The sequence below is a fragment of the Halyomorpha halys genome, unplaced genomic scaffold (genome assembly GCF_000696795.3).
Source record: "Halyomorpha halys isolate HHAL.00 unplaced genomic scaffold, Hhal_1.1 Scaffold91.1, whole genome shotgun sequence".
NCBI lineage: Eukaryota > Metazoa > Arthropoda > Insecta > Hemiptera > Pentatomidae > Halyomorpha > Halyomorpha halys.
Window position 1 is genome coordinate 364,524 of NW_027110755.1, and position 14,644 is coordinate 379,167.

At 32.1% G+C, this 14,644-nt stretch overlaps 1 protein-coding gene across 3 annotated transcripts in view; it reads right to left on the reverse strand.

Annotated features, from left to right (window-relative positions):
• Positions 1–7,006: 7,006 nt before the first annotated feature.
• The window catches only part of MICU3 (Mitochondrial calcium uptake 3), a 60,038-nt gene continuing 52,400 nt past the window's right edge, over positions 7,007–14,644 (reverse strand). For all 3 annotated transcript variants that reach the window (XM_014415045.3, XM_014415047.3, XM_067048868.1), the window contains one exon: positions 7,007–7,190. In XM_014415045.3, the coding sequence (XP_014270531.1) occupies positions 7,121–7,190 (70 nt within the window). In that variant the 3' untranslated portion in view covers positions 7,007–7,120. The remainder of the gene's footprint in view (positions 7,191–14,644) is intronic.

Below are 14,644 nucleotides of genomic sequence, written 5' to 3' on the forward strand. Positions count from 1 at the left end.
AGTGGAACTATCTAAACTGGAGGAGTTGACAAATGTTATGGTTTCAGAGAACGTCAGGGAAAACATGGCTGTCGATATTTTTACAGACGGGTGCTTGATCTGGACCTACAGCAGAGCTTGAGATTACCGAGACCGATAACACTCGGTTAAAATGTAGCGAGTGCCCAATAGCTCGAAGTAGTCAAGAATGATATACAAAAAGGTATTGGAGTACAATATATTCGAAAGCCCAAGGATAAGGAAACCTCTAGAAGTGTGGATAGTCATTCTAGTAAAATAGACTACAACAGGGAACGAGAAAGGGATAGAGACAAAGATAGAAAGCATAGACGAAGTGGCGATGATAAGAGAAGGATTGTTGATAGAGATGCTGACGATCACAGATGGAGAGAAAAAAGAAAAGACGAGAACTCTCGTCGCAGGGAAGATTGAAGCTGGAGAGAAAGAGGGAAAATGATAGATATGATGAAGATAAAAAGGGAAGGGAGTTAATAGAAGAAGAAGACGTGAAAAAGAGAGGAATTATATTAACAGACGTAAAGCATATAGTAGAAGGGATAAATTTAGAAGACGAAAAAAAAAAAAAAGGAAATGGAGCTAATAAAAATTACTCAATCAGTTCAAGACATGGAGAGGACAATAATAATGATAAAAAAAAAAAAAAATTGGAAAATCAGAAATTAGCAGAAGCAGAAAAGTACTAGAGACTTAAGATAAATCAAAACCAGATTCTTCTCGGCATCATAGTTAACATATAAGAAATATTCAAAAATCTAGGATGTGAAGAAGGCTCTATTCGGGAGGAACAGCTTTTAAGATGGGACAGTGTAACGATGTTATCTGGTCGATCGATTATAATTGAAATTATCGATAAATTAAAACAGATGTTTTTGGACAGTGTGTAAAAAAAAAAATAAAAGAGTAACGCTAGGTTAGTTAAAGTATTGTAAATATTTAAATTCACATAAAAGATAAAAAAATTGTTTTTGTTGTTTATTTCTTGGCCTTAGTAACACGCGGCAATATATTATTTTACAATATACAAAACGTTTTTGAGCCTGAGTGTATTCAAATTCTTTTTACAAGAAACCGTTTGTTTACAATTTTAAATAAAACTGAACATTATACAACAATAATTATAAAAAGCAGCCTGTATTTACAATTCATCAAATTCTCGTTAAGACACGAAGATTATTCCTTCTTATTATTGGTTTCTTTGTTAATATTAGGAAATCTATCAAGAATACAACTATGTATTTTCCATGAAGTCATTTTTGAGATTTGCATATCACTCTGATTATAATAGCTACTTCTTGCAAAACAGTTATATTGCAATGCATTTTATCTTATTGGCTTAAAGTGCAGAACATGTATTTTGACTTAGAAAATAGTTCGCTGATATACGTACTTATGCTGTGATTTGTAACAGTCTACATACATAAATGAGTGATTCGGTAGTATGAATCGTAATGGTAATGTATGAAATGAAAACTTTTACAATGTTAAATTGTTTGTTTATTAGAATGTTTTACCTTTAAAAAAAAATAATCACTTACCATATCTTGATATCGACATTATCCTCTTAAGAACACAAATTTCCGAAAGATTCTTTCGGTTACCATGTTTTACGACCGAATGCCTCAAATGTATGAATGAATACGTTCCATACCTTAATCATAAACATTTTTATATTTTATTTCGATTAAAAAAAAAAGAAAATATTAAAGGTTATTACTTTTTTAATATTCTGGTTACGCTTTATTTATTTGGTTAATATGGAAACATTACATAGTTAACACATCTGAATATAAAATTTTATTAATTCAATACTTCAACAAAATTAAATTATAGATTGAATATTTCAATTAAACATCAGAAAAAGGCAGAATATTTGATTATAGAAGAAAATATGGAGGTGGCTGTGTATAATTTTGTATATAAGTTCTGACTTCCTATTGATAAGATGAGGTACTCTACACCAGGTTTCCACAATGCGTGTTTAGTAGGTTAGGCGATGAGGTAGGAGGTGAATGACAGGATGAGTTTTACAGTAACTATTCGTAAATGTTCGCAGGATGGAAACTTCACTCCGTAGGTAACGAGCCTACAGTCGTGAAAAGGTTGGCAAGTTCTAAAAGGACTAGCTGCAGATCCTTACTTAAAGAAGAAAATAATTAGTAAGGAGGAGAGATCCACAGAAGGCAGAGTGAAATAATGATTCAATATACATTTCCAAAAATAGCACTAGATTGTACTGAACCGCTATTGTAGGAATAAAATAATTTAATAAATGGTTATATACAAGTCAAGTTAAATGATTTACAAGAAATAAACATTTCAGTATACGATGTCTGTATGATTACTGTAGTAGTTTACATTGCGGCAGCTAGGTTCTTCATGTTGGCTCGTAACGGTTTTGGTGGCTGCAGTAGTTACAATATAGATCAGCGGATAGCGGTGTCACTACAAAAAATATTTATATATGAGGTATAATTTCTTATATAAACAAAAGTAAAAATTTAAATAAACACAATATAAACTTAAATCTAAATATTATATTAAATTAAATAATCTTTTTTAAATTCATAAAATACTTGTGATTGTAGTTCAGTTATTACTGTTTTAGATGATTTATTTTTATAATTATCCATAATTATTTCTGCTCAAGAACAGCACTTACACTGACTTTAATATTTTTCTGCACAAACCTTATCATAATTATTTTGATTATAATCACACTAATATAGCGTATTGTTTAATTATGTCATTTATACGACAGAATTTTATCATTTAAATATTTTTTGAATTATAAACAAATTAAATTGCACTTATTATTAATTAAATTGAAAAACTTACTCAAGCGAGACTGCATACGCTTATTACGCGCATACTTCATTAGTGTGTGGCTAATAATAATAATGAAGAACAAAATAAAGTTGTTTTTTTCCATTTTAGTCATAACTTGCTGTCTCTTTATCGTTCAAAAATAATTATTGGAGAAGTTTGTCGGGGGATGCGGTCAGTAAAGAACAAGATAAATAAACAAAACCATATTTATTTATTTTATGCCGACGTTTCGACATGAGTTTCAGGTCTTCATCGGGGGTTATGGTGTAGAAGATAGGCCTAAAAGCGTGAGTTGCAGGCCTACCTTCTACGCCATAACCCCTGATGAAGACCTGAAACTCAGGTCGAAACGTCGGCATAAAATAAATAAATATGGTTTTGTTTATTTATGTTGTTCTTTGCTGACCGCACCCCCCGACAAACTTCTCCAATCATTAATCTACGGTCAACTATCTACACCTCAAAAATAAGTATTAATTAGTTTTTAAGCCTTTTTCAAATTTTCACCTCGCAACCAATCGAAAAATTGCGATCGGCATATTTTTGATTTAGTTCCGACTTCTGTACAAACATTCAAAGTATTTAAATTTACAAACCAAAAATTGAAAACACTCATTTTATTTACAAATAACCAAGTAAATGTTTTTCATCCATGAAATGCACAGTTATCTCAATATGTTAAAGCTACCTCCAATTGATAATGAACCAAAACAACTAGCGGGTTCGGATATAAACATTTATTTGGTTAATCCAGCTGAAGAAGAAATCCATGAAATTGTGGTTAGGGAGACAATTATGATGTTGCAGTTTGATTTTTAAATAAATAATGATTACTAAAATACACTTCTTTAATTTGTTTTGCAATTAAATAAAAAAATCATTACCTTGTTTATTGAGAGTATTTGTATAGTTTATTTTATTCAGAGTATTATTGAGTAGTAGTTTTTATATATATATTTCATATATTTGACAAAATAAATTCACAAACTGTTAATTTCTAGTTGTTCCTATAAAATGTTTAATTATGAAAAAATATATCTCTAGACCCATAAGACGCACATATGTCTGCCAGCACTCAAAAGAAAGGAAATTTGACTTACTATAAAGTAGTATAAAACAATTATCTTCGTAGGGGTGGTAATTTTTATGATATTCACATATGAATAATAAATTTGGCAATTGAAAATTTCTCCGAACAACTATAAATCAACTTATTTTAGCAAATTTCATGAAAACTACTACTCCTACGAAAATAAACGTCATAAACTACTTTATAGCTCATTGAACTAATAGACATCCGTACGTCAAATGTTTTTTGAGATGTTTAGATATGTTTTTATGAAATGTTGATTTTTTAAAAAGCTATATCTCGAGAACTAATTAAAGTAAATAATTCTATTAGTGCTCATATTTTAGCAAATTTACTCTACTTTAAATGACGCTCTCATTTTGAGAAATGAGGTTTTCTTGTATTGTTGCTAGTTTTTAAGATATAAGCTCCGAATGAAAAATTAATATTTTTTTTCGTTTTGAAATAGCGGCCACCATTTTTTATTCCCCCTACCTATACTTGGCAGACTCATCAATTTTGACTAGTAATTTTACATAGTTTTCATTAAAGCAATCAAAAATTGGGGTGAGATAACTGCCTTTTTTCTCCTTTTGGGCTCTTTTTTTTTTCTTTTCGTACGTCGACCCCAGACTACCGCTGGAGTCTTACACTGCCCCTGTTGTTATATTATAACAAAAGAAGGAGATGAGGATGTAAATTTTTATTATTTATTTATTTAATTTTAAAAATCTACTTTGGATTCAGCCATAAATTTGCACGACTGAATAGTTTGGGGCTAGCCTCCATGGAACGGCAAAACTACTGCACATGCCCTCGCCAGTTCTCAATCATTCTGGTTCTTGGAACAAACTTTATAAGTTTGTCTCAAGAACTTTTTCTAGTGCTAACGTATTTGAATAAAAAGAAGTAGATTTGTTCTTCTAACCTCCAACACAAACGAGTTCGTAAGAGATGGTAACTGAAATTGTTTATGATGTGAAGTTTTACCGGCTAATTTCACAAATGTTAAAAGAATCTTTAGTAACTAAGCCATGTTAGGTGAGTACTAGTTGAAGATAAAACATGTTTCACCACCCAACGACTGACATATGAAAACAATTTTTTTTTTGTAAAAAGGTGAAATTTATTTTTAGTTTATTTATTTTGAGTTATATTTTTATAAAATTAGTAATAGTTTAGTAACTAATTTATAAACACAAAATAATGTTCATCGTTTTAATGTGGAGATGTGAGGTTAACATGTTAACATATGTAGATGAATACAAGTAAAACTTGTAAAGAAATGAGAAATGCTTCATTCAGCTATGCTGCCCAAATTCATTGGGTAGCTACATTACACAGCATACCAATCAATCCATGATCGGACATATATTTATATGATATAACATAAAAGAAAGAAAACATTCCCCCCCCCCCCCACAGTTTCCTTTTACAATCAATACTAGTCTACACACTAAATAAAAATATTTTAATTTCTTCCTTTTTTCTCCCTTCCATTTCACTATTTTAATTCCATTTCCTAATTTTATTTCACCCTCCCTAATTTACTCTCTCAGATCCTCTACTGTGACCCGCTACTCATGTTCGATCCATTAAACAATTTTATCATTAGACAGCAATGTGAAATCAAACCAAAGAAATAAGTAGTTCAGTTCACAGAAAAACAAATAAATTTTATAAAAACAAAACTGATATATAGATTTTAAAAATAATAATAATAAAAAGTTGGTTAAAAAAATTACTTGACTGAATAAATAAGTTTTTAAAAAACTAATAAAATAATTTGATGAATAAATAAGGCATTGGAATAAATAAGTTAAAACACACAAATCGACGGGCCTATAGACTAAAATAAATAAAACAATGAATAATCTCAGAGCTAATTCCCATGCAGATAATGATGTATTATCTCCAGGGATTCCAAAATATTATTTCCACCAAGATCGCAATATCCTCAATGCTAACATCTAGACCTTCTAAGAAGCTCCTTGTTCTATCTGGTATTGTTCCGCGAGATCCAAACCAGAGGCCTTTCCCGGTGAAATATCTCTCCGAATTTTTCCGAAAGAAAATGATGCATTTTTCATATATTTCCTTCTTCTTGTCCACCCCACCTACCTGTTTGAGTCCATTACTATCAAATCTTACCGTCGGATCCAAGACCAGAGCCGTGCCTCCGATTTTAGAGAATGAGACCATATCGGTGTATTTTACGGATCCGTCTGTGTCAACGCAATAAACCTCATCGAAGCAGGTGAAGTATTTTTTTTTTCAATAATAGTACAATTAAATTTAAAAAGTGTTATGTAATGTAGTTTAAAACAGTTAATAAAATTTTCAATTTTAAAATTAAAATTAAAATCTTTATAGTCCGATTAATAAAGGTACTAAAATAGTAGAAAAAACTATTTAATTCAAATTCAACTAAAAAAAACAAACTATTTCTATTATTTTGGTACCGATATTGACCGCCACCCGAACTATCATCTAACAATCTACTTCATACGGTCTACTATCTTCTTCCAATAAGATCTTTTATAAGTTAAATATTGTATTTTATATGTTCATTTTGATATCTTTAGATAAACGTGTATTAATGAGTGAAGGTACATTTATTATTTAGGTCTTTATTTATGTGATACAGTGGAATAAAACGATATGATCTGAATCAATATGAAATGAAAAATGGTGGAGCCAAGAGCAGTAACGAAGACTCTGGAAGGTTGAAGGGTGCTAGCGAGAAACCATAAAGAGTACTTGAGGCCATCTTCGAGAAAATATTCCTCTAGTTATTTCAAAGACCTACCTAGGACCTAAACTGACAAAAATTATCTTGTCTCTCAGTTTCTTTCAACAAATAAACCTTCATTGTGTTTATCGCAACAATGAGGTATATGCGTTCTACAGAGGCATCTAGGAAACGGAAAGCTTCCACGACTGTCTCCAGCGATTTTCTTCCATTACTTACGTCTTCAATCCAAACAGTAGTGCCGAATTATTAAGAACTGTGTCTGTAGTGTGGAATTGTAGAAACAAATCTGTCAAAAAATCAATTATATGGATAACCTATGAATAAAGATTTAAAAATTAACATATTTAAAGAACAGCATGTTTAATTGTCTATTTCTCCATATAATTTTTCCATTGAATATTCTACAACCGCTTAGAACTGCATTCCTTGCTTTAGGCACATCAGTTTTTTTAAAACACGTATTTCAATGCTTCTTTATTCCGGACCTTCTTATTCTTTTCATCCTCTCTTGATTTTTTTCTATAAAATAATAAAATATTAAACAATGATATATAAACAAAGCTTAGTATCAATTATGTCTAATGTTAGGAATGATTTAACATTACAAGTAAATAAAATGATTATTGTTATGTCCATACAAGAATTTTAGTTGATGTAAACAAAAATCGCTTAAAACAACAAAATATATTTATAATATCGCGCAATGTTACAAAGATCCAAGACTGTATTTTAAAACTAGTTAAAAATGGTCAAGTGAATAGTACTTCTTAAAGTGAATAGCATTATTGATTACCACGTCCATCCAGTCGAATTTGGTGCCTATTCTGCACTCGGTTACTGTATTTCTTTATATCCGATTTTGGAATAAACATTTGGTGCAGAGGGCTCTTCATACCACTTTCACTAACGGCCCTACAGGCGTCACCCATTTATAGGGTAATCATGGTGGGCTTGTGTTGAAGATGTCTCTGTGTTTTTGTGATTTTTGAAAAAAAAAAATCTCAAGGCCCAGAGAAGGCGAAAATCATGAACAGTAAATATTCATTTTTCTCTTAACAGAAAAAATCGTATTTTAGGGTTTCTCAAGGTGGTAATAAAAAATATAAATTTTATTACTGCCAGGAATACAGTAGCTTAACAAAAGATAATATAAGCAGTAATGCAATTGGGAAAAAACGGACGGTCAACTCAGATGTAAGTTTTTTTTTTCTTCTTCAGTTATTTATAAAATACTTTAGTATTCTCTATTTATTATTGCTAACAATGAGAACTGTTTATTTTTTTCTTAAAGGTAATTTATTTTTTAAAAAGGTATTTAAGAGGAAGATGTTTTGAAAAATGTGCATTAAGCACCGTCAAACTATTTCAATAAAGATAACACCTAGCTGACATAAAAGACTACTTAATTGCACATAGATCGGTAAATCGATTAGGTTTAGTTTGATGGAAATCGTTACAGCCGTTGTGGAGAAAATCTAAACATTGATTCTATAAAGTAGCACTTATGATATGATGATAAAGATATGAAAAATATGATTTACATTCCATTTTAATACAGATAATTATGTGCGGTTAATGCCTATAAGCCGCCCATGTTAATAAGAAATTAATAATTATGACTAGGTAACCCTCAACATATATTTTGTCGCAGTTAACTAATAAATATAGTCCAAAACCACAAAAGAGAAGTTGTACTGTATAAACAAAGTGAAAGTATAAATGTAGCAAGAACTTTGAGGTGGGTTGTAGGAATAACCTTCTGACCTATAAGTTTCTGATAATAAAATAAGTAGGTTTCAGAAAGTGCCCAGTGTTTTCAAGTAGACAAAATTAAAGGTATTCAAGCCCTGTCACATTATTTCAATGAGGATGAGAACTATCTCACAATAAAGACCATTCAATTCTATGATGAAATCGAGTTTAATCAAAATTGTTTCAGCGGTTTTCGAGAAAATCGGAAAAGTGTGAAAAATCGATTTTATAACAAGTCACTTCCGGCCAGTCGATTCTATCGACAAAGTTGTTGTCATACTCCAGGCATGGAGCTGCCTTCAATAAGTAATTTGAGTGAGCTAGGTCTACTTCACACGGGCCATTTTCTAAAACTTGATTATTTCTTCTCAGGGGACCTCAACACCTGTATTAACATTGAGAATTGGAATTTGAAAATGTTTACGCCTACAATTATTATTATTATATTGGCGCGACATACCATGGAGGTCCAAGGGCTCACGCAATGTACTAAGGAAATACATCGCGCACGTTTCATGACGTGGTTTTCATAGGGTGGGTTCGTCACTCCCACGCCTCTTTTTGTGAGTACCACTAATGGCTAACGGGCGCACAAATGCCCGGAGGGAGGCTGTGATTGAGTATTGAATATTTATATATGTACTTGAAAAAATTCCGAATAGGGCTGGAGGGTCGAACTCGCAACCTTTGAGTTGGTAGACAGGCGCGTTACCATGCATGCTGCTACCGTCTCCCCCTAACTCCTACAATACTTCTTCTTAATACATAGCTAAGTTAAAGTAAAAACAGAAGGCAGTTGTGTAAATGTTTTTCAAGAACCTTTTCTATTGGTTTCCTTTCCTTAAATAATTGAAGCATAATGTCATGATATAAAAGATATGCTTCAGCCCCTATAGAGGACTCTAGAAGAACGATATTGTAGCCAATCGAAAATTATTGAATTCAAACTCAACGGGTTCGTTTATTTCTATCTTAGATTTGGTACTTTCGTTTTGTAAGATACGAAATTGAAATTATGTGGCTAACCTCATATACGGAAGTAAATAAAGCACCATTAACCCGTTAAATTATTTGAGCTAGTATGAAGATGTGAGGAGTATAGAATTCTTTTCTGTAATAGTCACAAAAATAAATTGTTGAATATTTAATAAAAATCGTCACCCACTACCAGCATGCCTCAATTATTTATATAATCTAGTCAGCTTTGGGAAGTACCTCTAAACATTCCAGCAGCTATTCAGTGAAATTATTGCTCCATTAGTATTTTTTCTTTAACCGATTTCAACGAAACTTCTTACCCTATGTTCTACAACTCAAGAGAAATAAAATTATACGGGAGTTAATTGATTTCGTGACGCGGAATGAAATGAAACGGAAGTGGAGGGTAGGGTGGGGCAACACTGATCAAGTTCAGCAGAAAAAGTGGTTTATTGTAACAAGAGAGTAGGAGCATACACTAGCTTAACAATCCTGTTATGTAATAGCAGCCTACTTTTTTTCTTTTGGCTCTACAGACCTTAAAGATCTTTGGTCGCCGGAACCAGCCTTCTCCATGCCAGTCCATCAAGGGCTACTGCTTTCCAGTTTACTCCATGCAGCTTTTTCGCACCTTTGTTGATTCTGTCTATCCATCTGGTTTTTGGCCTCTTGCCTACCATACTGGCATCCATTGTTGTGTAGTGGCGTCCTGATGAATTGCTTCCTGCCACATTGTCTAGCCCATCTTAACCTCCTTGCATTCATACACGGGCGAAGGCAGAATTTCGCCAAGGGGAGAGCAGGCCTAAGCCCATTAAATACACACGAAATGACGCTCGCTCACAAACACACGTGTATATATATATATATATATATATATATATATATCCTCTGGTGGAATTAGAGGGTGGCTGTTCTATTCTAATTATTATTTTCTGCCTTAAGCTAAAAGGGAACGCATGATCGTTATTAATAAAATTTGAATACATTATTTCATTTTCAGAAGTTGCACACTTCTGCCAGCAGTCCCAAAACTGCCATTATTAATTTTTTACTTTATGATATGTCACAAGCGTGACAATGCGCCAAGATGAAAATCTAATATCCCTAGGGGCAGAGGAAAAAAATATTTAATATAATTTTTATTTTATCGTATTCCGTCCTTGTGCTGCATGTATTCACTGGTTACAATATACCAATTGATTTGTTTTTTGGGTACAATAAGAACAAAGCATTGGTGATCATATTAAATGAGTTTAAATGTATTAACCCCATTGATTACCCAAAGCAAACCACGCTTCCACTGTAGTAGGCCAAACAATTTTTTTAAAAATCAAATCTGATTTGCTTTCAGACCCTTAAATACTAATTTTGATATACATTTCTGGAGTATATTTATTTTTTGCCAATATCCTGTGTTAATAATAATTCATAAATTCTCACAATTTCGTGTAAATGCAACATTACTGCAGCTATGGAAAGCTGAATTATCACTTTTCTATCAAACCAATGTCAACATATTTTACATTTTACTCCCTCAAAACGGAGAAAATGTAGTTTAAAACGTTTTACTACAGTTTTATTTTGTTAACATAGTCCTGGTTTGTACTATTTCCAGTAGTTTAGAAAAAAAAAAAAATATTTTTTGTTAATTTATTTTATAAACACACCAGTGGCTTACCTTGAGTGTCAGCCCCTGGGGTGGATGAAAATTTTTCCACTCCTCCATTAAGGTATTTCAATTTGAAATATTCAAATGTACAGTAATTCTAAAGAACATTTTAGCAAGAACAATCATATTTATCATGATAGCTCTGGGGCAAGTCAGGTGCTTAGAAAAGCACATTTCTTTACATGCCAATAAGGGCATATATATATATATTTTCGAAGGATAAAAGAATTCAATTAGAAACTTGTCTAAAGATGATTCCTCCACTGTTTTAAAAAATAAACCAAAAAAAGCCATCATGTTTTTAACAAAATTTTCTAAATCCATTTTAAGAACAACAAATTTTCCACTTTAGAAATATTCTATAATCATTATGATTCATAAACCCAATAAACCAATAGTTTAAATTCTTACCATTCAATTAATCTTTTGCTTTCCTTATCTAAAGTTTTTGAAAGCATTTTGTTTCAGTTTAATCTCTAAAGTTATAAGATGTCATTCCAAATTTTCAGTATGAGTTTAAACAGCATCAATCTATAATCCAATAATACTTCTTAATTCTACAGTTGTATCTAAAGGATATGTATTTTGTGTAAAAATGGTTTTGTTGTTCTCTTATATAAAATAAACAAAGCTGGAATACCTCAGGGCAGTATACAGGTTCTGAAGCTTTTAAACATATGTTGCTGAGACATTCCACAACACTCTAAAACCCCAATGACAACATTTACTGATGGCTCAGCTATTTTAACATGCAAAATAGATGCCTTCTCAAGCTAAGAACACCTGGATATTTCTTTCTGGGCCATAAGGTGAATATGATATGTATATTCTTTAATTGGTATAAAGTTTACACAGTGACATTGCAGCAATTACCCTTAGTGTGAATTGCATAACAGTTACCATCATGACACCATTTTCTGTCATGGAAGTGCTGTTGCACTTTGGCTGGTGTGATAGTTGACAGAACATGCCGCGGTAGTGGATCTGTAATACATACTTGCATAAGCATTATATAATACAGGCCTGGAACTGTTGTCTCTTATCCTCTGCAAAGGAGATTATACAGGAAACATTCTTATTTGTTTTTATTATTTCTGTATTAGGAGTTCCTAGGTTCTATTTAAAGATTTTAACCTCATCAATAGATGATTGGACAGTAACTGCAATGGTCATTATGAAAAATAAAATCAGACCAAATATTAATCTAAGTAATAACTTGGTGTATTTGTGTTCTCATGCAACTTACAAATGACTGAGCCTTATCTAATTCACTCAATCATTAGTACAGAACACTTACATCACTATTTATATAGTGTTGAATAATATACTGTATCATACAATTAAGTCTTCTTTGGTTCATTAGAATATTGAATAAAAGGAAAACGAAAATAAACATTAATTGCCCATTTCTTCAATATCTATATAAATAAAAATGTAATGGTACTTTTTTACTTATCTAAGACCTACAAAAGTTATTCACTAATTTACATGCTGTTTTTTCAAAATTTTCGGTATCGTTCAGGGAAGGTTCTTAACTATTGAAATCCTGTATTTATCCAGTAGAAAAAAGTTATGATTAAAATTAAATTGCAACAATAATCTCAATTGTATACATTTTTTCATATAGGTACGAGGGTGGTTTGAAAAATTCTCAGAGTGAACTAGAAAGAAGTGTCTTACCACGAAGGAACTGCTTTTACTTTTTAACATAGTCTCCCTGTAGACTAATACATTTGGTCTAGTGATGTTCCAGTGCCTTGATCCCATCTCGAAAATGAGATTCCTCCAGGCCTGCAAAATACCTCTCCAATTTGGCTGTCAGTACTTCCGTTGTAGGAAATCTATGTCCACATAGGAAAATTTTCGGCTTGAGAATAGATGAAAGTATGATGGCGCCAAATCAGGTGAATAAAGTGGATGTGGCAACAATCTGTACCTCAGTTCATGAAGTTTTGCCATGGCAATAGCACTTGTGTGCGGGTGGGCGTTGTCCAGATGAAAGATGACTTTTTTCCTTGCCAAACCAGGCGTTTTTTCACATATATTTTCCTGTAGTTGGTCTAGGAGGTTTGCGTAGTATTGCCCTGTAATTGTTTGGCCAGTAGGAAGATAATCTATCAGCAGAATGGCTTTTGCATCCCAGAAAACTGAGGCTATAACCTTTCCGGCCGAAAGTACTACCTTTGCTTTCTTTGGTGGTGGTGACTCAGTATGTTTCCACTGGTTTGACTGCTGTTTAGTCTCTGGGGGATAGTAGTGGACCCAAGTTTTATCTGTATTCACAAACTGGTGCAAAAAAGCTTGTTGGTTGGACTGAAAACGGGCCAGATTTTGTTCAGACATTTCCAATCTGGTGCGTTTATGGTCCAATGTCAAGAACCGCGGCACCCATATTGCAGATAATTTTTTCATTCTCAATTCTTCGGTTAAAATGTGATATACCTGTTCAGATGACATTCCTACAGCTTCAGCAATCTCACGCACTTTCAATCAAAAATCGAATTTATGCAGTCGGTGTCGCACTTTTTCGATAAATTCTGGGGTTGTAGCACTTTTTGGCCGTCCACTATGTGGATCATCATCTAAACTCTCCCGACCAAATTTAAACTCGCTTGATCCACTTGGCAACAGTTGAATACGAAGAAATACAGTCCCCCAGTATATTCTGAAACTCGGCATAAATTTCCTTTTCTTTCATACCTTTCTTTACAAAGTACTTAAGCACTACTCGAATCTCAGTTTTTTTCATTCTCACAAATTACTACGCATAAAACAACAACAAAGAGTCGTCACTACCACTCACGTCACGTGTTCACTCACAAAGGATGTGTGATTACTGCACAGGAACCTCATTGCTCTAGTACTGACATCACTGTCTGAATCACTCGGTGATTTCGAGAACTTTTCAAACTACCCTCGTACATATGAGATAAAATGACAGGTAATGAAATTACCTAAACAATTTTTAAAAAAATGATCTATTATATATCTTAGATAGATCTATTATATATATTAATATGATTAATTGGATGTGTTAGCAAAGATATAGCAAATTTTGCAGCTGTAATTTAAATGATGATTAAATTATCAACAAAAAATAAAAAATTGAAATAGGACAATTATTAACAAAGATGGTATATAGAACTTTTTGCTATATTTTTAAATATCAATTGGTATCAAAGATTACAAATGTAACATGTAAAATAAATGTGAGTAAAATAAAACTTTCAATTGTATTCATTCAATCTAATAGCACATACTCAAATCTAGCATTAGGGGAGCTTTGGTAGTCTATTAAACATAAATTAAGGAACACTGGGTAATAAAACCAATATTGCAATGACAGCATTTATTAACAATTGATTTATATTCAGCAGAGATGATACATATTTATTAACAGTATACATCTAATCAATATCACAAGGGAATATGCAAGTATGTAAAAATTATATATATGTTTAAATAAATAATGAAATATTTTATTATCTTTAGACAAATAGTCTTCCATACATACACCACAACAATAACATTCCAGTAAGTGTAAAATTGTTGAAAAAAACTATTTATGAAA